This window comes from Bison bison, unplaced genomic scaffold (genome assembly GCF_000754665.1).
Source record: "Bison bison bison isolate TAMUID 2011002044 unplaced genomic scaffold, Bison_UMD1.0 scf7180017864162, whole genome shotgun sequence".
Taxonomy (NCBI): Eukaryota; Metazoa; Chordata; class Mammalia; order Artiodactyla; family Bovidae; genus Bison; species Bison bison.
Genome location: NW_011494734.1, coordinates 1,697,200 through 1,723,273, shown reverse-complemented (window position 1 = coordinate 1,723,273; position 26,074 = coordinate 1,697,200). Strand labels below are relative to the sequence as shown.

The 26,074-nt window shown below is 35.4% G+C and overlaps 1 protein-coding gene across 1 annotated transcript in view; it reads left to right on the top strand.

The window, feature by feature from the left end:
• Window positions 1-26,074, top strand: part of NAMPT (nicotinamide phosphoribosyltransferase) — a 41,691-nt gene that overhangs the window by 6,208 nt on the left and 9,409 nt on the right. The window contains exons 4-11 of the mRNA XM_010841499.1: window positions 4,699-4,855; window positions 6,311-6,414; window positions 8,433-8,561; window positions 13,453-13,611; window positions 14,097-14,233; window positions 18,480-18,705; window positions 20,413-20,532; window positions 24,124-24,264. Of these exons, the coding sequence (XP_010839801.1) occupies window positions 4,699-4,855; window positions 6,311-6,414; window positions 8,433-8,561; window positions 13,453-13,611; window positions 14,097-14,233; window positions 18,480-18,705; window positions 20,413-20,532; window positions 24,124-24,264 (1,173 nt within the window). The remainder of the gene's footprint in view (window positions 1-4,698; window positions 4,856-6,310; window positions 6,415-8,432; window positions 8,562-13,452; window positions 13,612-14,096; window positions 14,234-18,479; window positions 18,706-20,412; window positions 20,533-24,123; window positions 24,265-26,074) is intronic.

The following is a 26,074-nucleotide window of genomic DNA, read 5'->3' as shown; positions in this document are numbered from 1 at the left end:
ATTCTGTTAGTTGCAGGAAGGCTATGTCAGTTTAAGAAACATTTTTAGGGGTAGTCTTTGTGGAGAATATTAAGAGAAATTTGTTATTTTCTCATTTTATAAATTTAAATTTATTGTACAGCCATTTTCTCAAGTGGTGGAAGTTCAAGGCAGTGCTGAAAAACAATATGATTTAAGAGTGCTCTTTTAGCAGGTCACTTAATTTTGAATATTATGAAGCTTTTTGTTAGTGTTTACTTACCATACTTAAAACTAAGCTCTTGATTTCCCTACCCAGTCCTTCCATGCCTTTCCTCGTCTCAGCAAATGGCACCATTATTCACTCAGTTGCTCAAGCCAAAAATCTAGGCAACATCATAAAATTCTCCCCCTCTTTATTCCCAAATCTAATCTATCAGCCTACTTCTTCAAAGATATTGAGTCATCATCTCTCACCTGATCTGAGTTTTGGCAATAGTCTCTTACTGATACTCCTGCATCCACTCAGGTCACCCTGTAATCTACTCTCCACCTCTGCCAGGCTTGTCAAATGTGAATCAGATCATAATCACTCTAGCCTAAAGCATACCAGTGGCTTCCCCACTTGAGGTAGCCTGTGAGTCTTATGTGATCTTGTCCCTGCATCTCTCTCTGACTTCATGTACCTCCTCCTCATTCTCTAAGCACCAACCACAGTGGTCTTCATTTCTGTTCTGACCCTGAAGTCAAAATATTTCCTATTTCCTTGTCATTTAGATCTTGTTCACATGTCACTATCTCAGAAGAAGCCTTCCTATTTAGACTCCTATTTAGTCTCCCATGCCTTAATTTTTCATAGCATCCATCTAGCTCTGAAATTATGTTATGACCTCTCAGCCCTCACTTGGAGAAGGCAATGGCACCCCACTCCAGTACTCTTGCCTGGAAAATCCCATGGATGGAAGAGCCTGGTAGGCTGCAGTCCATGGGGTCGCTAAGAGTCGGACACGACTGAGCGTCTTCACTTTCACTTTTCACTTTCATGCATTGGAGAAGGAAATGGCAACCCACTCCAGTGTTCTTGCCTGGAGAATCCCAGGGACGAGGGAGCCTGGTGGGCTACTGTCTATGGGGTCGCACAGAGTCGGACATGACTGAAGTGACTTAGCAGCAGCAGCAGTAGCAGCAGCCCTCACTAGCCCAGTGAGACTAGGGACTATGTCAGTCTATTTTACTTCCCCATCCTTAGCATCTGAACCAGTGCCTGATTACACAGCAGGTAGAGTATATATTTGTGAATGAATTAACTGTTTATAAAATAAAAATGTATTGATTTGAATTTCTGCTATATCATCTCATTTTCTGATAAAAGTTCCAAGGGGCTTAGGGTGACAAGTTTAGCAGAAATGAAGTTTAGTAAAATGAAGAGGACAGTAAACTTAGCACAACTAAAATGAGCTATTTTAGAAAATATTTACCAAGAAGCTCTGTTTAAAAATTTTTTTCCCATTTAAACAATGTATATGCCAGTATATAAACAGATCGGAACATACTATTATATTTTATTCTTTTCAAATATATTGGCTGTTAGTAAGTGGTTGATAGTAAATTGTTCCATAGTTAATTGCCAGAGAGTTTGCTTATTGTTTAGCTGAATTCTTAAATAGTTCTCTTAAGTTTCTCCAAAGATTTTAGAAGTCATACGTTATATCTAACTAAGCCTAGACAACTTTGTATTTTTAATGTTTGTTTTCAGAGAGACATTCTGAATACTTACGCAAAGGTTTTAAGTACCATAATTAAAGAACACAACTGAAGTAAAGCTTTAAAATTATATAAACGTATTTCATTATTGTCCGTAACAGGAACTGTATTTGTAGGATGGAAAATCTTTAGTATACTTTTAAACCAAGGTGGAATTAAATAGCTTAGGTACATTTCCATTTAGCTTTTGACTGCTTGGTCTACTCAGAAGAAGAAAATAATTCATTTGCCTTCTAATACTTTTAAATCTGATATAGAAAAAGTAAACTATTATAAACTATTAAAGGTGCACCATTAAGTATGTGAACCTTGAAAAAGGTCCAATAACTACTGAGTCACAACTGTGAATCTTTGTTCAAATTTTACTTCATCAGAGCTGACTTTTCTCCCACCTCACTGCTTATTCCCACTAAGGAAATTGGAGTTATTTAGATTGTAAACTGGACATTTTCATTTTTATATACATGTATATAAAATGTATATATTTATATGTATACATATATACATTCTGTACATTTTCAAGTGGTGATATCTTTTTCTAACCAGTTTCTTAAGTAGTTAAAGTAGTAATCATTTATTACTGTGATCATCATGCCTATATATACATATGCATGTTTTTGCATTTTAATGAATCAGCTAATAGACTTAATTGCTCTGGATTTTGTATTGGCTTGGAGAAGGAAATGGCAACCCACTCCAGTATTCTTGCCTGGAGAATCCCAGGGACAGAGGAGCCTGGTGGGCTGCTGTCTATGGGTTGCACAGAGTCAGACATGACTGAAGCGACTTAGCAGCAGCAGCCTCTGTATTAGCTACTTCACTGAACTACTTTTTAAATCTGAAATTTACACTGGCATCAGCCCCTGAGTTCTAACTTTAAAAAACTGACATGTACTTCTAGGGTTTTTTTGTTTTTGTTTTGGCCTCGCCATGCAGCATGTGGGCTTTCCTGATGGCTCAGATGGTAAAGAATCTGCCTGCAGTGCAGGAGACCCAGTTTCAATCCCTGGTTTGGGAATATCTCTGGAGAAGGAAATGGCAGCATACTCCAGTGTTCTTGCCTGGAGAAGTCCGTGGACAGAGGAGCCTGGCAGGCTAGGGTCCATAGGATCGCAGAGAGTCAGACATGACTGAGTGACTAACACACATGCACATGAGAAACCTTTGTTCCCTGATCAGGGGTCAAACCTATACCCCCTGTGGTGGAAGCACAGCGTCGTAACCACTGGACTGCCGGGGAAGTCCCTATGCTAGGTTTTGATGAAGCTTCCATATACCTTGTAATATATAGATAACTGCCTGTGTGTGTTCAGTCCAACTCTTTGAGACCCCATGGACTATAGCCTGCCAGGCTTCTCTACCCATGGAATTTTCCAGGTAGGAATACTGGAGTGGGTTGCCATTTCCATCTCCAGGGGATCTTTCTGATCCGGGGATCTAACCTGCGTCTCTTGCGGCTCCTGCATTGGCAAGGGGTTTCTTTATACCACTGCATCACCTCGGATGCATAGATGAGCAAAACAGAAAGTTGCAACTCTTACCTGACTTAGGCAACAGACCACGTATTAACAATAAAGATTCACCTCCAAGGTTACCTGTAAGCAGCATCAGGGGGCTATTAGACAGAGTTGTAAGTTGCTTCAATGAGAAAGGAAACATATTTTAAACATTTGTGACTTTTTTTCTTTCTGTATTCATTTTAGAGTTTTTGTGTTAAGCCACAAAGATTCTTTAGGTTAAAGCCAAGTTTTACTTGGATTGAGATTGTGCAGCCAAACAGGGAAAACATTAGTTTTTCTGAAACTTGAGATCAGAAGTAAACAGGGAAAATGGTTTATGTCCACAGCAGTCGTCCATGAAACTCATCTGCAAACATTTATTCCACCATTACCCTGACTCATCACCCTATCTGTAAGCTTTAAGGCATTATTATTCCTATTTTTTCAAATAGGAAAATACACAGTATTCTTCTAGTTGTTTTTTATTGGTAAAATATTGTAACCATATTAAAATGTAATAAATTCAGATTATAATGAACACAGAAAACAAAAACAAATAAATTTTCAACAGTGGCTCTTACCTAAATTCATGGAAAAGAGATTTGTAATAACACCTCTTCATATCTTTAAATCCACAAGGATTTAATGTTGTAATTGTATAGGCATATATTTTGCAATTCAGAGGTGGTTTGAGAAAAAAATTACAGAACAGGGTATTTTTTTCCACTGCTGCTGCTGTTGCTTTCATCCAGGTTTTCACAGTGTCACTATGAAGACTAGAAGAGATCGTTTCCAGTACCTCACTATGCAGATGGAGAGCCTGAAGAAGTCATTGACTATTGACTTGATGAGCGTTCCACACTTAAATAGTAACAGTACCAAATTCTGCTTTCAGTTCATTCTTGTATGTTGTATATCCCCCCAGGCAGCTGCTTCTCTTTCCCAAATGAAGACTGTTCACCAAGAGTAAACGAGATACCTTTTTTTAATTTTTCTCCCCAAGTGTCCGGTTCTATAGAGGCTATGTACTTCCTTAAATCCAGTCTATTTATAAAAATTTATACTCGCCTGTGATTTTGAACTTAAGATACCGAAGTATTAACAGTGTCTTAATCATAATGGGGCTTCCCTGGTGGCTTGGTGCTAAAGGACCCATCTGCCAATGCAGGAGACATGGATTCAGTCCCTGGATGGAGAAGATCCCCTGGAGAAGGAAATGGCAACCCACTCCAGTATTCTTGCCTAGGAAATCCCATGGACAGAGGAGCCTGGCGGGCTACAGTCCATAAGGTTGCAAAAGAGTCGGACATGACTTAGCAACTAAACAACAATAAGCACGATACTTACTTTTTATTCTTTATCGCCGGAAAAGAAGCTCATCAATAGCAAATCAGTATATTTTATCTAGTTTTTACATAATTTCAAGTTATTCTGTTCTTCTGGTATTTTCTAATTCAAGTATTTCTCTTTCATATAGGTTACTCACTATAAACAGTACCCACCCAACACAAGCAAAGTTTATTCCTACTTTGAATGCCGTGAAAAGAAGACCGAAAACTCGAAAATAAGGAAGGTGAAATATGAGGAAACAGTATTTTATGGATTGCAGTACATTCTTCATAAGTATTTAAAAGGTATTGCTTTTCCTAATATGTTTAAAATACTGTTTTCATATACCTCTTCATAGTTGTTCTCCTATACTGTCATATTTTATTATTTGAAGTAACTTTTTGAAGAGTCTAATTTTGATATTAATTACATTAGGGGTTCTTTTGAAATTTTTAGAAATCTGTTAATTTGAAAGCATTAAATTGTATAATTTGTATGTACTTGGTGGTCTAAATAGGAGAGAGATTTTCTGAAACTAATAAGCTTGGGAAGAAATTTAGAGAAGTGAATAATTTTCTGAGAGTCATCTGGTTTGTTGGCAGACTTTAGTCACTAATTCAAAATAAAGGATTTGTTACTGACCTGGAAACTCATTTTGAGTTGTGATAGCAGTTAGAATATGTTTATGCTAGTCAGTTTTACCTTAAAGGCCTATGTTTCAAAACTACTTGTAACTGTAGAGTTAGTCTCAAATGCATTTTAAAGAAGCAGAATCCCCAAAATAATTTTTGTACTTTATTACTTGGAAGTCCATTTGGAGGGTGGGGAAATAGTTCCAAAGGTTTCTATACATTTTGGAAAACTTCATTTTTACCTTTTCAAATAAAAGTAATCTCAGAATTGAATACAGATTAAGTTGAATTTTATGCAGATAATTTTTTCTGTAACATTGGCAGTTTTAAGATTAGATAGTTGAGATATGTTGTGCTATTGAAAATATACTTGGATATCAAAAGTACTTCATTACAACACAATTACCCAAGATGTTTTAAATAAGTTTACTAGTGATCTTATTTAGAGAGTTACCAAAGACTAATGTTACACTTCAATTTCCTTCAGCTTAAAAGCTTTATAAAGTGTTATTTATTATTAATTACAGCTAAAATATATGGCTTGTTATAGGCCAGCATTCTAAGAACTTTTATTCAGATGTCATAACTCATTTAGATCTCACAACCACACTATAAGTAGGTATTATTCTCATTTGATAGATAAAGTTAGCTAAAGGTGTATGGGGGGGCGGGGGTGGCAACAACGTAGGAACTGTGAAAATTATTGGATTGTCAGCCTCCAAAGATATACTTTATGAATAAAGTAAACAGGTTAACCTGGAAACCACATGTCAAAGGCTTACTCTCAAATCTGAAGACTGTATAAATTAACACAGGTTTTTTAAAAATCTCCCTAGAAGTTAATTTGTTACTGTAATTTAAAATATATATACATACACACATATAAAAATCTCTTCTACTGCAAATTTGTTTTTCACATAATTAACTTTTATGCTTCTGCTTATGAGTGGTTGGAAGTGCCCATTCCTTTTCTGACTGCTGTTGACTCTGGGTAAATCATTTAACCTCTCAGTTCTTGTTTTTTAATCTATAGAATGTGTGAAATAGCTAGAGACATTAATCCTATGACAACTCAGCAATTCACAGCATGCCTTCAGAAATGTAAACAGGAGATGTTTATTTTTTTAGGTAAAGTAGTGACCAAAGAGAAGATCCAAGAAGCCAAAGAGGTATACAGAGAGCATTTCCAAGATGATGTCTTTAATGAAAAGGGATGGAACTACATTCTTGAGGTAAAAAATGTGTATTTTGTATTTTGGTTTTACTTTTAGTTCAAAATTTCTTGCCAGAATTTGAATAGAAGATTAGGCTATACAGTTGATCTTTGAAAACCAGGTTCAAGTTGCACAGGTCCACTTCTACATGGAGTATCTTTCAGTAGTAAATACTACAGCACTACAAGCCTGCAGTTGGTTGAATCTGCAGATGCAGAACCACAGATACAGAGGAATTGCGGTTACAGAGGCTGGCTGTAAGTAATACAGTAATACTGTAAGTAGGGCTGACTGGATTTTCGACCGTTGGCAGGGGGTGCCTCTAACCCCCACATCGTTCAAGGATCAGCTATAATTACAACTATTGTCTGTATGGGAACCTATAACTAATATCTATTTAGATATTCTTGTGAGAAGTTAAAGGTACGTTTAATTGTTTTTCCTCATGATTAGTATCAAGAATCTATAGCATGTCTAAGCAGTTTGATACAATATGTATTACAGTTTAAATAACTAGCAAATCAGAAAGGTGATTTAATCCTTTATCTGAAAATACATATGATTAAGAAAGGGCGTGGGGCAACTTGAAAGTTTGAGCCTATTTTCTGGACTATAGAATACCTAAGAAAATAGATGGTATGAATCTATCACTATACAATTCTAGGACATTTCCTTTACTGAATAGTTAGAATAGTTTGGTACAGATCTGTGAAATGAATTTTCATTCTTTATTGTACTGTAATATCCTATCTAACACATTTGGATTCCTTGCTTAAACTTTTGGGCATCCAAAGACATGGAAATTGAGTTAAAAGTTGAATTGTCCCCTGGCCGTTTTCTATATTACATAGATAGGTGGAGAATGGGATCTACTGACATCTTTCCATGTTAATTATCTCTAAAATGAATGTGTTTTTCATTGTAAACTACCAAACACAAAGTGATAAGAAATGCTTTAACTTTCATGCCTATATTGTAATACTGAATTTTACTATTTGGTAATTTTGGCTCCATGAAGAAGTTGGGTAAGCTATCTGCTAGTTTTCCATATCTTCAGTAAGGTCAGTAAAATCTATTGGCTAACTACCTCATTTAACTCATTTGATTTGTTTTGAGGATAACAATTATGGTTAAGTTAGATGCTGTACTTAGTAATATAATTCTCAGTCGTCAAGGTGGTAAATCTTTTCATTTTATATTCAGAGAATCTTAGGGATTCATAGATTCTCTAGAAATAATCTTGTATAATCGGATTTTACAAGCATAGAATCTGAGACCTCGAGAATCGTGAATTTTTTTTTTTTTTAATCTAGTTATCTTGTCCCAAATCACGTAAACTGCCAGGATTTCTGAAACAACCTACCTTACTAGCCAAAAGTTAACCAGCTTTTAACTTTAAAAAAGGGGAGGCTTAATTAAGTATCTAGTAACATGTAGCTACTATATCCTCAGCCTAATCTGGGAGAGACTTGTTGCTCTTGGATGTTGATTGCAAAAGTTCTAGAAACTATACTTAGTTAGTCTACTACCAAAATAGTGTGAGGTCTACTGCCAGTATAGAGAAAACCTATTCAAGATTCTTCTACTGGCAGAGAGTTCTTTTCTTTTTTAGTTTGTTCATTTTATTTTGCTCTCTAACAGCAGTTCATTATTTAATCTTCCAGTCATTAGCCTTTCTTTGATGGAAAAGAAGACTACTTAGAAGAAAGATAGTGCTCTTAGAATATGTTGGAATAAACTCTTTGAAGGGGAAAGAAGAGGAAAACAACTTTGTTTTGAAATTATCTTCAAGTGACAATTTTTCTTAGCAAAAGTACTTTGACAGCATAAAATTTTAAAAATTAGTAATACTAAACTGTTAATCATAATAGCTAATTTTATTTCAGGAGGATAAACATATTCTGACCCTATTACTAGCAATATAGTAAGATCTACAATTGTAATTTCTCTGACAGTAAGTTTAGCTTCTGTAAAATATGTAATGGTAATGGTGTACCATCTGTTGAATGAATAATTTCATTATTGTCTTTTACCAGAAATATGATGGGCATCTTCCAATAGAAGTAAAAGCTGTTCCTGAGGGCTCTGTCATTCCGAGAGGAAATGTTCTCTTCACAGTGGAAAACACAGATCCGGAGTGTTACTGGCTTACAAACTGGGTTGAGGTGAATTGTTTTTTGTTTTGCTTTTCATTCTTAACATTAATTGTAGATGTAAAAACCATTCAACTGGAATTCTAGTTTAAAAATTGCTACTAATGAAGTTTATGTAACCTCCTACCACTTCCTAAACCTCTCAGGCCTCAGTTTCCTCACCTATAAAATGACAGTTGGACTAAATAATCTTTAAATTACCTTCCAAAATCTAATCTTAAATTGTAAAAAATCGTTAACAGTTAAAACTCAGCTGGCCTCCATCTTATTTGTTGCAATCCTAAATATATACCACCATAGAGAAACAGTATAAAAACAGCACAGGTACATCTTTAGTAACTTAAGACTTTTAGTAATTGTTTTCTTTATTCTAATCTAATCAGTTTAGGGCCTAGACTCTACCACCTGGTATTTCTCATCTAAATACATTCAAGGTTCACTATAGAAATTTCACCCTATTATCTGAGAGGTGATTACTTGGTGCTTTGTATGCTTTATCTCACTAGTTTATTGGTTAAACTAATTTGTTATATTATAAAATAATACATTTGGGATTCATTTATAAAGACTAGAAACAGTTTAGAAAAATTTTTAATAGCCTAACAGGCTCTGAAACAATGAACAATTAACTAAAATAAAGATTTAAAATAGTTTACTGTTATGTGTTAAAACTCTGAATTGTGAACTCAGAGTAAAAGGAAACATATTAACACTTCTCATACTCCTTTACTGACAGATACTTTATTTTGAGGGGATGAAATTATAAAAAAAAGTAGAAGAGTTCTTAAAGAACCACATCATCTAGTGTATTTTACCTTCAGTGCCAAAAGATCCCAAACAGATAAATCTTACTTTTAAAATCATCATTTATGAATCACCTTTTTCCACTTTTTTTCTTTTTGGTTTTCTGGTTGAGGATTTAGTCAATAAGTACTCTTACCCTGTGTTGAATTGGAGTCTCATAAAGCAGATATTTATGACACAGAACTAGTTCCAAGTCTACCTTGCTTTTCATGTATGTTTTTCTTTAGAAAGTGAAAAATACTAGCCTTGAAAAAAATTTTAAGTACCTGTTTTAATTATCATTATTTAGATGTATTTCACTAAAAAAAAAAAGTTGATGTTTTTATAAATTGTGGACATCTTAGTTTGTTAGCAAATATATTTTTAAAGATTATTAAATACAAAATCCAATATGAGATTTAGATTTTGAAGGGGAAAAAGTTCCCTATTTTCATCTGCTTATCAAGTTTACCTTCTAATATATATTATTTAAATAATTTCAGTCCTTGGTATGTATTTTTATCTAAGGCACAAAAATATATGTTCTGAAACAATCCCTTTCTGATAGATCCTGTGGTTTTTTTTTTAATTGTGTTTAAATACCATGTCTCCAGAAAACACTTTCTCAGAATGACTTTGCCTCTTCTGTGGGTTAGAGGATAGAGGTGGTTCATCTTTGTCTTAGCCATCTCCCACCCAAGTTTACTACCTTGTAAATCCAATCTGTTACCAAATCCAAAAAGCTTGTTATTTAAAAACTTAAGATTTTCTTCAGGAAATGCTTAATTTAAAACATTTAAAATAATAGTGCTTAGTAGTATTCTTTCCATTTCACCCTCCCAGTATGTGCAAAGTTTGTTTTTTTGTGGGGTTTATTTTTTGGCCTCATTGCACAGTTTGCAGGATCTTAGTTCCCCAACCAGGACTTGAACCAGAGCAGTCAAAGTACAAGTCCTAACCACTGGACCACCAGGGAATTCCTTGTGCAGAGTTATTAGTAAGATTCTTTTATTCACCATACACTGAATTTTAAAACCCAGTAAAATTACTGAATTGCTCTATCAATTTTAATATCAGTGCTAGAAGAAATCTTAGTCCTCAAATCAGATTTCAAAACGTATTTAGGAGAGCTTAAGAGTTCTTCAGAGGTATCTCAGACTTAAGAGGGGCTGAAGAATGAGCATGTTGGGCTAAACTTAACAGTTTCTTCCAACCAAAAAAACAAAACCTTTTTGCTGTTAAAAATCAAAGGTGACTTTATAAACTATTACACTGATCAAATGCCCTCATTTCACAGATGAGGAAATTGAGCCCTGAAGGGCAAAGGGACTAGTTAACAGAGTAGGTCCAGTCCCCTTTCTACTATACCACACCGTTTCTCATTCTTTGAAATTCTTTATTCTGCACAGTAATGATATAATGAACACTTCTTAAATAAAACTTGCAGGTTCTTTTACTTTAGTCTTAGTTTTCAACTAAAAATTTTATCTTGATTTGTGTGGGCAAATTTCTGTTTTGGAGAAGTTTCCAACAAGGCCTATTTTATTAGACCTTGGATTAACCCAAACTAACTTGCCTTTTTTTCCCTTGCTTACATCTACAGTGATCTTTTTTAAAGGGGAGTGATTTTATTAAGAGTATAATTTAAGCTGATTTTGTTGGACTATGGAAAGGAAATGGTGATGTGAAGGATCACTGTGTCTCATAGTTATTTCTCTCCTTCCCTGGCATTTTTCGAGGGGTAAGGTCAATCTTCTACCTTTATAACTCAACTAGAGTTTTTCACATTATGTTTTCTATCTTTCTCATACTCCTAGATAATATCATTCTAAGTTAAAATTATGAGTTGATTGAATTAAATCAGCAAATGAATATTGATTACTAGTTATATACCCCAGAAGTGCTGGGCACAGATATTAGAGTAAGGTATGTGTTACTTAACAGCCTTTGGAGGAGGAGCAATTTATTCTTAACTAAACACTAATACAAGTACAAACGCTAAATTGGTAGCAGAAGTAGTGAATTCTGTGTATGGGGGAAAAAAAACCTTTTCCATTTCATGAAGGTATTCTTCATGAAAGAATGAAGAGTTGAGGTATTCTTTGGACGACAAGTAGCCCAAAGGAGACTATAGCAAAAAAGTGGAATATATCATAAAGGATAAACCTTTAGATGATAAATAAGGCAAGATTGCAGAAGGCCTCAGATTTCAACATGAATTGGCCTTCTTCCTCTGTGGAATAGATAGCCACTAAAGCATTTTAAGGAATGACACAACCTGAATAAAACTCTGCTTTAGAAGGATAACCAGCAGCAGTATAAAGAGGAAGAGAAGCTAAAGATTAGTTAGAAGTAGGATACTCATAGGCTGGGGCACTGGAATCACTGAAATTACGAAAGAAGAATTTCAGAAGCAGAATGCTTAGGTAAGAGGTGATTTGTCATAGAGTTCAAGTTAGGAGTTGCATCAGTTTTCTACTGTTATATAACAAACTACCCCCCACCCCCTCACAAAAATGCTGTTATTTCTCATGATTCTGCGGTTGACTGAATGGTTCTCTGCTGGTCTTGCTTGGACTTACGTGTCTGCGTTCAGGTAGGGGTTCAGCTCAGATAAGGGACAGTCTAAAGTGGCCTCACTCCCATTCATGTCTGAACCTCAGCTTAGGTAACTGGGACTGTTGGACTTCTTTCCTTGACTTAGGCTTCTTTACAACAGGGCAGTCTCAAGGTTCTAAGAAAATGAGAGTAGAAGCTATAAAAAACCTCTTGAAACAGAAGCTTGGAAGTTATAAATATGGCTTCTGCTACATTCTTTTGGTCAAAAGCAAATCATAGGAACATCCCAGAATCAGGGATGAAGAAATAAATTACACCTCTTGATGGAAGGAGCCGCAAAGAACTTGGAGCCATAGTTAATCGCAAGAGTCTAATGCAGTTTTTTTTTTTAGGGGACTGAGTTGGGAAGTCCAAGAATAAATAATCTTTTTATTTTTACTTATTTTATTTATTGGTCACTTAGCTGGTATTCAGTAAAAGCGTGTTTTGTAAAACTTAGAAAGTAGCTTTTTGAGTGAGCACAGACTTGTTGTCATCTTAGCAGCTCTTTCTAAAATTTTTTTTTTTCCTGTCTAAAATTTGAAGCTGCTGTAATAGCGGGCTATCTGGTTTACAAAAAGAATAGGAAATTATGATCCTAGAATGGAGGAGTGAATTCCTAAGTCGTAATAATTAATATAGTTGCTGTGATTAGACATTTTTTGGAGTTGCCTGGAAGCCAAGGAAAAGGGGAGAAAACCAAGAGACAGTTCTTATCAGGAAGTAGCAAGTCTTAGTATTAGAAGGTAGCAATTCTTTCATTTCCTCATTTGGAAAACTCTATAATAGGAACTGAATTACAAAATAGGGACCTCAGAAGTAAACAGCGTATGCAGAAATGTTTCATGTGGCTCTTTTATAATGACTTTTGATAAATGCCAAGGACATAAAACATAACTCTGTGAATTGAATTGTCTAGTACTAAGCAAAAGTATCTCACATACATAACCTTCCAGTAGTCATATTAGATCCAAGGAAAAATTAGATCCAGTACTACCTAGAGGAGTGAAAAAATAACTCCTCTAGATGTATACTATTCAAGGTGCAGTCCATGGACCAGTGCTGGTCCATGAGGTCTTCAGTGCAGGTCTGCATGAAATATAAAAATCAAGGATAAGCATTTAGAAACTTCTATAGCAATTGCCTTAGCATCCAAGTGTGAATATAGTTTATAAAACTATTGATCCATGATAGATTGAAAATAAATACATCGGTCCTTCATCACAGATAGTCTTCATAAAATTTGCTTCTTTGGAGCTTTGGATGGAAAAATAGGTAATTCAACATTCTCTACTGTTTGGGGCCTAGTTTGCTTATCCTTCGTATTATGGATTTGAGAGCTGAGCTCGGCACTGTATCTGAAATACATGTGGTAGGCTTCCCACCATACAGCTGAAATGTCCAATTGGTATTTCTACTAGTATGGCAGTCCAGGACATAACTCCAGAGAAAGCTAGGATTTTCCTCAGAAAGAATCCAATTTTTTATGTATTAATGTTTGTGGTTAATTTTATTACTACAGACTATTCTTGTTCAGTCCTGGTATCCAATCACAGTGGCCACAAATTCTAGAGAGCAGAAGAAAATATTGGCCAAATACTTATTAGAAACATCTGGTAACTTAGATGGTCTGGAATACAAGTTACATGATTTTGGCTACAGAGGAGTCTCTTCCCAAGAGGTAAGAAACTGGAGGGAACCTCAATTAATAAAATATAGATTGTTGGTTAGGTTACCAGTATAAAGTTTTAGGAAGTTACTAGGAAGTTATATGGGAAGTAGGTCACATTTTGAAATTCCAGAAATTCAGTCAAGGATATTAAATACCTAATATGTGTCAGCCTCTGTTAAAGATACCTGAAATAATAGTCTTCAGTAAACATCTCCCTCCTTTATATATTTGATGGATGGATGGACAGATGACTAAATATATGTAATAAACATGTCAGATACTACTACTGAGAAGCACAAGACAGAGTAGTGGAAAAGAGGATGATGGGAAGTGCAGGTAGATTACTATTATTTAAGTAGGTCTCTTTGAGGAGGTAACGGTTGACTTCTCTTTAAAAATAACTGAAGACAGTAACTCCTTTGGGGGCTATGCTCTGTACTTCAAGTATAGGTCTTTTTCTTTTTTTGGAATTTGGTTTATGGTTTATTTTGCAGACTGCTGGCATAGGAGCGTCTGCTCATTTGGTTAACTTCAAAGGAACAGATACAGTAGCAGGAATTGCTTTAATTAAAAAATATTATGGAACAAAAGACCCTGTTCCAGGCTATTCTGTACCAGCGGCAGAACACAGGTAAAATTTCTGTTTTCATCCTTCTGTTATCTCACATTGGTTTTTCATAAATAAGCTTCTTCATTTTTGTAACTGAGTCATATTTTGTTTAACTACACAGATAGGTACTACAGTAAATCTTCTTTATACTGTATATAAAAACTGGTGTCAGGAAGGTAGACAAAACTTTTAACTGTCCTAATAGAAACAATTTAGGAGTTCTTTTTCTAACTTTTATATTGCTCTATAAGTTTTATTGTTTAAAAAATGTTAGCTTCTCTATTGCCATGTACAGATAAGTCGTGTACTTGAAGTCTAGAAGCACTCATTGTGACACCTGGTCAGTGTTCTCTCTTTCCCTGCTCTTCTACATAACTTCACTTATCTTTGTTCTGGAAATTATCTTCTGAGCCCAGTACCTTGAATTGTAGATGAGCGAGTTAACCCTTTTGATGAAAGGAAGAGTGTTCAGATTCTTAGGTTTCCTCCATTCAAGTTAAACTAGAAAACTATTATAGTCCAGGCTATAGCTGCTCTGGTTCTAGAGTTAATTTTACTGGAAGTTAGTGGAGTTTTTTAAATGTATGCCAATCCTTATTTCTGATTCATACAACAAGAACACGGTGCTAAAACCAGCAATGAGTAAAGCTGAGCTTTGATCCCAGCAGTCTACTGGATGCTACAAGGGATGGAAAGACATAAAGAATTAATCCTATCTTTTGGATAAAAAGTACACTAGTAACAGAACATTCTGCTCTGTTAAAGTGCTCTTAAAATGATACAATTAAAGTACTGCAGCAGTGCAGAGGAAGGAGAAGTAGGGTCATATTCCACTGGTAGGATGAAGAAAGGCTTTATAGAGATGGTATGTAAATATTGACTTCTTGAATGTTTGGTAAAATTTAATGGCAGACACTACGGGATTCTTTATTCTCTGAATAAATATTTATTACGTACCTACCGTGTGTTAAGCATTGTCATTAAAGAGGCAAATATGGATGTACTTAAGGAATAAGGACTGAAATGTATCTTGTACGGAGATTTTGTAGGTAACGTCAGGTGGGCTGGAAAGACAGGTTAATAAGTAAAAGGCCTCAAATGTATTTTCACATTGAATGTGCTGGGTTATTCTAATTCCATTTTCAAATGAGGGTGGGCATTTAAGTTTTTGAGCAAAGAAGTAGTGTCAGAAATGTTGTAGAAAGATCACTTTGATAGTGGGCTATCTTATGAATTGAAAAATAGAGAAAAATGAGAAGTTAGGGTTTATAGGAAATGTTGCAATAATTTAGATGATGAGATTCAGAACCAAGTGTCTAAATAAAAGAAGGGGATAAACATGAGCAGAGGCTTGGGAGATGAAATTGCTGAAATGATGACTTGAACTGGGGCTCAATAGAAAGTGGATTCAGCTAACGTTTACTAGCATTGCTCTCTTAGTAGGGACTTGAAATATTTTCACATGTAAGTTTCAAGACTAGTGAAACTAGGAAAATAAGAGTGACATTAACAGATCAAGATTTAAGGGTTGCAGTATTTTAATTTTTGGTCTTAGATACATGCATACCTTTTAAAAACTTACTAATACAGTACTAATAAAGAGTACTCTGTATTAATGGTTTTGTTTCAAAGTAATAACATCATGAGTGTGATACTACAAATCTCAGAATAAAGATATTTTCTTTAGGAATTTCATGTTAATACAGGGTGAAAATCAACTGTGTTTTTATAGCCTCATAATATTTATTACATCTGCAAATCTGACTCCTTAATACATCAGCTGTTCTTAAATAGATAAGTCTTTTTAAACAACAGCATAGTACAGTGAAAAGAACTCTAGATTGAAAGTTGGGAAATAGGAGTGACCTTACAGCTGACATACTGGGTGGCCTTGGGCAACTCATTTATCTCTCTGTTCATTTCCTCCATCCAAGCCAACAAAAGGAGGAACAAAAATTTTTGCATTTCCAACATCAGAAGGTCATTGAGGAAAAATGAACTAACATCTAAGATAACTTTAAAATAAGAAAATGCTAAAATTTAGAACATTGCCATTATTGTTATATTTTCTTAAAGAATATATGAATATAGACTTAGAAATATTCAATTATATACCTCTTCCTCAAACTGGAAATGTATCAAATATGATGCTGAAAATTGGAATGGTAGTATAAGTAGAAGTCACTGACCAAATATTTATGATCTCTATATACCAAATAAAATAGGTGTTATGATTGCATTATGTGGAGGGTGCTCTAGGAAATGTCTATGGGATGATGAGATACTCATTTTCCTCCCCAACAAAATGGATCTGGAGTCTGCGGGGGGCGGTGTGGAGGTGGGGGAAACCTGGGCTAAGGTACAGATTTTGGAAACTCACTATAAGGGTATTTTTTAAAAGCTTTGAGTGGTTTTCACATAGGGAGGTATAGAGAGACAGACTAGTGCCCAGGTCATACTGAGGAAGGCGAGCACAGCCTCTAGGGGAAACAGAAGAGGACCCAAAGAAATAGAGGGAAAAAATCAAAACATGAGATACGTCAGTGAAGTCATTGGAAAATAAAGCTTCAGGAAAGTTCAAATGCCAAAGAGAAAGCAAGTAAGATAAAGACTAAACTATTAAGTTTTCTAGAAGTGATACACACAGAGTTAGATGACTGCATTGAAATAACCTCTTCAGAGTTGGTTCTTACATTGCAAAGCTCTCCAGTGCTAGTATTCTTTGAGCTTAATTCTCTCCCTTACAGAGAAAGAAAGAAGAAAAGTCCTGTCCGACTTAGTCGTGTCCGACTCTTTGCGACCCCATGGACTATAGCCTACCAGGCTCTTCCGTCCGTGGTATTTTCTAGGCAAGAATACTGGAGTGGGTTGCCATTTCCTTCTCCAGGGGATCTTCCCAACCCAGAGATTGAACCCGGGTCTCCCACATTGTAGGCAGGCACTTTACCATTTGAGCCACCAGGAAGTCCCTTACAGAGAAGACCATAGCAATTCTTGATTTGAAGAAAGAGCTTTCTTTATCCATGTCTTAATTTTCCTTTCAACTGGTAGGTGCTTGCATGAAGTGGAGAGTAGGCATCATAGCTACTTTGTTCACTATAAAATAAATTTTATATAAATATGCTCTCACTCCATTTCAGTAGTTCTGGATAGCGAAGTCTGTATGTATCCCTGAAGTGTACATCCTCTGCTGTCCCCAGCATATCATTGACAGCATGAGAGAAGTTGTTTACTTTAGTCCTTTAGAGGGAAAAAGAAAACAGTTTCAAAAATAGTATGACTCTTTAAATAGTTTGGAGATAAACATATCTGCATGGGATTAAATGAATGGGTTGTTTCACTTTCCATTATTTTACTTTGGAAAATGAAGTAGAGGCAAAAACTAATAAATTAGGGAGAAAGTAAAATTACTGGGCATGAGAAAATCATAACAATTCTAAAATTATTAGGTTCTCATTAAGAATTTGTTATTTATATTATAAGTTAATCAGCAAGTACTTTAGTTAAATGCAGTTAATCTGTTCAAAAAGGACAGTATAAAAATTACTGTTATCATTCTTGCCTAATAGAAACTCTCACACTATTTCCCATCTTAATTATGTTTAGCTCAAACTAAATATTGTAATTCTTACTTCCTGGGCATATGTTAGTTAGTAGATAATCTATAAGTAAAATAAATGCCTATTACAGGCCAATTAAAGATACAACAGGTAAAGAGTTAGTTAGTTGACTATATATATGCATGATACAGTATAAGTAATTGCCTAAGTAATTGTCTTTTAAGTGTAAGGTTTGGAGAGTAAGAAAGATAAAATATATGTCCTTATTATTATTGGTATATGGTTTTGAAAATTCACAAAAGGGAACTGCATTGCTTAGTGAAATAATGGGAGTATGTGTTCATTCTTTCTAACATCTTAGCATAATGTATATAGTATTTAACAGGTGCTTTTTTAGCTTACTCATTTTAAATGAGTTAGGTTCAGGAGTACTAAAAAAGAAAATAATATCATTTATCCTTTGGTTGAATATGACTTAAGAGTTTGAATAACTATTGGAGAGATTACTTGTAGTCTTAAAAATTGGCCAAAGGGTAGTTTGGTTTGGCTCAACTAATATTCAACTAACCTCTTGATGTGCATTCATTAAACTAAATCACTCACCTTCTCTGCACTGTTGATGGTGTAGTATAGTAAACATGAGATATAATTCAGGAACAGATAATGTGTCTACCTAAGTAAATCTGTATTTTCATTTTGTTTTCTAGTACCATAACAGCTTGGGGGAAGGACCATGAAAAAGATGCTTTTGAACATATAGTAACACAGTTTTCATCAGTGCCTGTATCTGTGGTCAGCGATAGCTATGACATTTATAATGCGTGTGAGAAAACATGGGGTGAAGATTTAAGACATTTAATAGTATCAAGAAGTACAGAGGCACCACTAATAATCAGACCTGATTCTGGAAATCCTCTTGACACTGTATTAAAGGTAAATTTTAATACGTAACTTGATTATTAAAAGTGCCAATAGACCAGCTGCATCAACACTACTTTTAATTTCATTCATACACACACCATTTCAGAACTATCTGGACCAGTCCCCTTATTTTAGAGTTGCAGCCCAGAGAGAGTTAATAGATTTGCCCAAGGTCACACATTAATAACTAGAGAAAGTATTTCCAGAGTAAAGGGTTACTAATATGTAACTGTCAAATAGACTATTAAGTACTGTTGACTGTTGAATAGATACTTTCTTTTCTACTTACCTTGAAGATTAATAAATCCTATTACCATTTTTAACCAGTCCTGTGATTTGGTTACCAAGTTTGTGGTTTCTTTCTCTGCCTTTATCACAAGTTATTGCTGTACCTTTGAAGGTTTTAGTGCAAAAGAAGTATGTGCAAGGTAATGTGGAACAAAAATAATTTGAAAATACTTTTCAAGTAGAGATTCTTTAGTGATACTACCGGTCCTCAAGGTAGCCTTGTTGTCTTTTTTTTTCTTCTTCTTTCTTTTTTAAGTTTTTAGGACTTGGTTTACCTTCTTTGAAAAGCACTAATAGAAACAGGTTATTGATGCTTACTACTAGAAAAATAGTGTGTTACATGCTTTGCTTAATTGTGTCATTGAATCTCCGAAAACTTTATGATCCGTATTACAACTCTTTTTTTTATAGACAAATAAACCAGCTTAGGTTAAAATTCACTTGCTGAAGGTCAGACAACATGTAATAAAATAAGCCAAATAGCCAGCATAGGTCTTTATGACTATCATACCATCTCTCTTTACCACACTGTTTGCCAGCTGATGATTAGGTGATGAATTACCCTTTAAAACAGTGGGGTGTAGAATCAAGGAGGTCTTTTCCTATCCTGTTAAGTAAAAGACCAGTCTGATGGTTTTATCTTAGCCTGAAATATGAACTGATTTGGTTTAGCAAACTGAACAGGTTTCATGTTTTTTCTGTTACCTAATAAAAATATACAAACCTGGTTTCAAGAATCAACTGAGTTACCATACGGAATTTTGTCATTGTTAGAATATTAAACCAGTTTATTTAGGAAAAGGGAGTGATGGTTGGGTAGAACCTTTGAATCTCTGAGGAAGCTTTCTGATAAATTTTCAGTCAGTGTTGAAGTATTTCAGCTGCTACCAAACTTTCAATAGTTAGTGAATGAGTTGCACAACTTGCATATTAAGCAATTTGGCTTAAAATAAAATTGGTGTTATTGTTAAGTGAGAAGGACTTCAGAAAATTCAGCTGGATTCATGTTTGAGTTACATCAGACAAATTAAATTATTGGCACAAGCAGAAAAAAATCCAACTCAAAAGTATCATCATGAGTTTTTTAAATGATGTTTTATATACCTTTTAAAAATATTATATTTACCATTGTAAGTTTCTAATGTTAAAGGATTTTTTCTCTGAATCTAATTAGAAAAATGTGAGGGAAAAATACTTACGTTTTGAGCCACTTTACAGCATAAATTGGCTTGATAGAAAATTGCATGCCTGTTCTAAAAATCAAATAGAATTGAGATGAAATTTTAGAAGGCTTATACATGGTAATATAAAATTTAAGTAATTAAATTTTTATATTCAAGATTGTTAGCAAAGTCTTTTTAACTTTGGAAAGTTTTTACACTTTTTTTCAGTCTTAGTTATTTTGTGTTGAATGTGTATTTTTCCAAACAGGTTTTGGATATTTTAGGTAAGAAGTTCCCTGTTACTGAGAACTCGAAGGGCTACAAGTTGCTACCACCTTATCTTAGAGTTATTCAAGGAGATGGAGTAGATATTAATACCTTACAAGAGGTATGTATTTTATATTAAAAAGTTTCAATAAGGTAATTCTTATAATTAAACTGTTTACTAATTTGATAACAATAACAATAATTTAAGTACAATTGTTATTCTTTTAGTAAGACAGTGTATGTCTTTTCTGTTAAATGCTTAAAATTTATAGATAATAGTAACTTAAAATATAGACATACCAGCCAAACCATACTCCCAGTCCTCATTGGCCACTGTGGATGATGAGCCCAAAGAAGTGTCACTAGGAAACAAGAAAATGCCAAAGAGTACTCTTTATATGTAAAACAAAAAGTCTTAACTTTTTGTTTCTTAACACTGTACAAAAAGGTCTCAGTTTCAATAGAATGGAACTTCACATACTCTAATAATGTGAAACCTGAATGATACTACTCTTTTTGATACTGTGCTTTTTCAGATGTATAGAATGGTTTGTTACCTCCTCTAAATTTAGCATTGACTGTTATCACTATTGTTAGTCAAACAGTGTAAGTTTTATATTATCTTAAACCATTTTCCTCTTTTGTTTCTCAAATACGTTTCTAAAGAACTATACCTTTAATATGTAAAGCACTCCACAACAATTAAGACTATCACTGATACCATGATATAGATTGTCAACTATGATAAAGCACTGACATTTTAATGTATACTAGTTTCAGATGATATCCACTTGTATAACACAAGTTACCAAAAGAATTTTCTGTTTGAAAGGGTTGGTGTGGTTAGAGGAAGGTCAGTACTCCAGTTATGAACAGTTTGTTTTCTAAAGATTCATTTAAAAGAAAGAACTATTGCATATAACTCTCAGTACTTCTGTGGTGACATGTATTTAGAGTTCCAAATGAGGTCTGAAATAGATCTCTTAAAATAACAGAAATGAGGTTTCTTCCACCAGCTCTTCCAAACCGCCTTGCCTAAGATAAGTGGAAACTTCCCCAGCTCTTCTAAGACATTTGGTGTTGGGGCATCCTAGGGGCTTTGATGTACAAAGGAAGAAATAGAAGAAAAGTCTTCAGCAAAGAGGAGGGAGGACCTGAGTATAGAAATCTCAGTTGGCATATTTAATTGCTGTTGTCTTCTAGCTCAGCTGAATTGAAGGTTTCTGACATGGTGTCAGTTAAGAACTAGTACCCAACCTCCGTTTCAACAGGTCCCTTTCAGATGAAGAAACCTGGGCAAGGTACTGTTTAACAGAATATCTACCAGCCCAGTGCTCTTCCCATTGCTTATCCCTGTCCTTCCTTATTCTTAGGGGCAGCTCTTTAAGTTCGGTTGTTCCATCGGGTATTTGAACTTCTCTTTAAAAACTGAAGCTCTTTGGCTTTTCTTTTTTTTTCATTTTGCTAAAATAAAGTTTGAAAATGTATATGCATTTTTAAAGTTGAGAATCAGTTCAGAACTTGAACCTTTCTTAAAAAAATAACTCCATAAACAAAAAGTTAAATCCCAAGACACACATTCTCTGGCATTGGTAAAACCTTAAACAGAATGGTCAGAGAATGAGTAGTTTGTGTTAATACATGCACTCATTACCTAAAGGATAATACCTGCTCTCTTTCCATATTGGAGATGGGTCAAAATAAGTTTTTAGAAACAAGGAAAGGAATTTATATAGACTTTTTGTCTAGTCAGGTTTCCTTTTAATTTATATGTGTAAAATTTTTTAAAGGTAATATTTCCTCTAATTCTGTAACATCCAGTAACATTAATAGAAAAATTCACATAAACTTTAAATTGTCTAAATTTCGCAACTTGTGATGGTGAAGCTGTATGGGAAGAACACCTTAAAGAAATTGGTCCTAAAAGACAGAATATGACATTAGGTGGTACTGTTTCTTTGTTAATTTCTCATTCTTGTGCTTCTGAGGTGTACCTAAAATCAAGTGACAGGTCTGAAACTGTTTGCTCTATATTTTACCCAGATCTCCTTACCCTCCGTCTGTCGGTCTCTGTTTCTTTTACTCCATTTTTCTGTTCTACTCCTTGTGTTTCTTCTGTGTTGAAATTCACTTATTAGAACTTTAATTTCACATTGTTTTATAAGGTTTTTGTTATTGTTTTAGTTATACTTGGTTTACAGTTCAGTGAGAAAATTCAGGGCCCTTGAGTATTTTGAGTTCAAGTGTAATAATAAAAAGACATGAGAATTACTTTAAAATAAATTGCATATGTCTCCATCTTGATTCCTGACATACAGCAGGAGAGTTAGACTGAGATTTAAAAAGAAAGTTGCATTTCTAAATGTGGATTTGTTAAAAGATGTAGGTCCTTGGAGTTTATATATTTGTATCTTATAATGTTGAAAAGTGGTAAAGAATCTGCCTGCCAATGCAGGAGATACGGGTTCAAGCCCTGGATCAGGAAAATCCCCTGGAGAAGGAAATGGCACTCCAGTATTCTTGCCTGGAAAATCCCATGGACAGAGAAACATGTTGGGCTACTGTTCATGGGGGTTGCAAAAGTCAGGTACGACTTAGTGAATAAACAACAGCAACTATTCCTCACTTAGATAAGAGGTCAGTTTGAGACTCTTGGTATTGGGAAGTATATGACAAATCTGTATGAATAATTCACATAAACCTATTAAACTTGATTTTGATTTTCTAATCACTTCTGAAAGTTCTGTTTAAATTTAAAAACCCCATACTTTATAATTACTTCCTTTTGACTAGTATGAAATTAAAAGAATGGTTATTAAACTTTATCTGCTACCTTCTACCATAAAAGTGATTGAGTATGTTACATAAGAAGAAAGACACTAGTTAACCAAGTCCTGCCTGGGAAAAAGAAATGCAAATAAGACTGATAATAAAGTAATAAATTAATGTAAAATTTAAATTATGTGTCCCTTGAAAGAAATAGTCTAGTTGTTAGAAGTCTGTGTTTATATAGGTCTTTCTTTCTGGCTTTTTAGATAATTCTGCCAAAAAAATGATCCAGTGATAAATCTTAGCTCCCAATCAGTTCATAGTTTTGCTTATGGCACTAGGGTACCAGCCAGGGCCAGACGACTGCCAGTGCCTCAACTCTTAAATTAGAGGGAGTACTTTACACTTTTTTTTTAATCACTAAAATCTGATGATTTTAAGCAGCCCCATTACATGACTTGCACTGTGACATGTGACAACATGTATTGAAATTTATTAATGATGAGTAGAGTCACAGAATCTACTAATTTGGGGCAAATATCTGGGCCTCATTGCTTGTGCTACTGGCATCTGGGCAGTAAATTAAAGAGGTAGATGAGAGTTTACTCAAGTAACCTTGTGTATTGATAGCCATTTTTTTCTACCTCTCATTCCCTTTATTCCCCCAACCTAAACCACAATCACTGATAACAGTACAGATTCAGGAACTTTGAATGAAATCCCCTCCTTCTACACTTATTCCTGGGCTTCCCTCTTTGAGGTGGGTGGGTCTTTTAAAAGAAAAAAAGTGGGATGTAACTTCATGTAGGCCTTATTCTTAGCTCATTGTTTACTGTGTTATAAACAGCTTTAGATGGTTTATTCATCAGTATGGCCCATGGAAAAATAACTTCTTTCCACTCCCAAATTACCTGACTTTTTAAAATTTTCTTCTTTAATCTAGATTGTGGAAGGCATGAAGCAAAAAAAATGGAGTATTGAAAATGTTTCCTTCGGTTCTGGTGGAGCCTTGCTACAGAAGTTAACAAGAGATCTCTTGAATTGTTCCTTCAAATGTAGTTATGTTGTAACCAATGGCCTTGGGGTATGTCCTTCAACTTCTACTCTTGTGTTGTTACTATCTTCTTTATGTGTAGGCCTAGAATATGCCTGCTGCTGCTGCTAAGTCGCTTCAGTCATATCCGACTTTGTGCGACCCCATAGACGGCAGCCCACCAGGCTCCCCCGTCCCTGGGATTCTCCAGGCAAGAACACTGGAGTGGGTTGCCATTTCCTTCTCCAATGCAGGAAAGTGAAAAGTGAAAGTGAAGTCGCTCAGTCGTGTCCGACTCTTAGCAACCCCATGGACTTCAGCCCACCAGGCTCCTCCGTCCATGGGATTTTCCAGGCAAGAGTACTGGAGTGGGGTGCCATTGCCTTCTCCGAGAATATGCCTAGAATACATATATTGAATGCAATAGTCGAAGGATAATATGGTCCTGAACTATTACTGTATTGTACCCCTGACAGTACTCAGAAACGGGAAAAATAAGAGATAGTAGGTGATAACTTGACTTCAGAAAAGGAGAAAGACTTAGAAAAAAGAGGAAAAGTGAGAGATAATTTAAGAGAGATGATGCAGGTCAATTCATTTCTACTCCTTCAGTGTATATCTTTGAATCAAGAAGTTGAGCAAATTTGAGTGAGAATGTCAGCTCACCTGGGCTTCCCAGGTGGCGCTAGTGGTAAAGAACTTGCCTGCCAATACAGAAGATACAAGAGACTCGGGTTGGATCCCTGGGTCAGGAAGATCCCCTGGAGGAGGGCATGGCAACCCACTCCAGGATTCTTGCCTGGAGAATCCCTATGGACAGAGGAGCCTGGCAGACTACCAGTCCATGGGGTCACAAAGAGTCAACGACTTAGCATGCACATACAATCATGTCAGCTCACCTAGCCATCATGCATTAAAAATAAGCAAATATGTAAACACTGTCAGTATTTTAGGAAGGTGAACTGTGAGGTTCTAGTTGTGACACTAGAATCATTTTCTGGTAGTCTTAGAAGGGGGAACCCAAGCTGCAGGCAGCTGAACAACCAACTCCCTAGTAGCTCTTGACAAGCTCTTAGGAGTCTGTATCGAAGGGTGTGTGTTCAGTTCTGTCGCTAAGTCATGTCTGACTCTTTGCGACCCCATGAACTTCAGTACACCAGGCTTCCCTGTCCATCACCAACTCCCGGAGCTTACTCAAACTCATGTCCATCGAGTCGGTGATGCCATCTCGTCCTCTATCATCCCCTTCTCTGCCGCCTTCAGTTTTTCCCAGCATCAAGGTCTTTTCAAATGAGTCAGTTCTTCGCATCAGGTGGCCAAAGTATTGGAGTTTCAGCTTCAACATCAGTCCTTCCAATGAATATTCAGGATTGATTTCCTCTAGGATGGACTGGTTGGATCTCTGTGCTGTCCAAGGGACTCTCGAGTCTTCTCCACCACCACAGTTCAAAAGCATCAATTCTTCGGTGTTCAGCTTTCTTTATAGTTCAACTCTCACATCCGTACATGACTACTGGAAAAACCATAGCTTTGACGAGACAGACCTTTGTTGGCAAAGTAATGTCTCTGCTTTTTAATATCCTGTCTAGATTGGTTATAACTTTTCTTCCAGGGAGCAAGCGTCTTTTAATTTATGGCTGCAGTCACCATCTGCAGTGATTTTGGAGCCCATTGTTTCCCCATCTATTTGCCATGAAGTGATGGGACAAGATGCTATGAGTTTAGTTTTCTGAATGTTGAGCTTTAAGCCAACTTTTCACTCTGCCCTTTGACTTTCATCAAGAGGCTCTTCAGTTCTTCTTCACTTTCTGCCATAAGGGTGGTGTCATCTGCATATCTGAGGTTATTGATATTTCTCCCA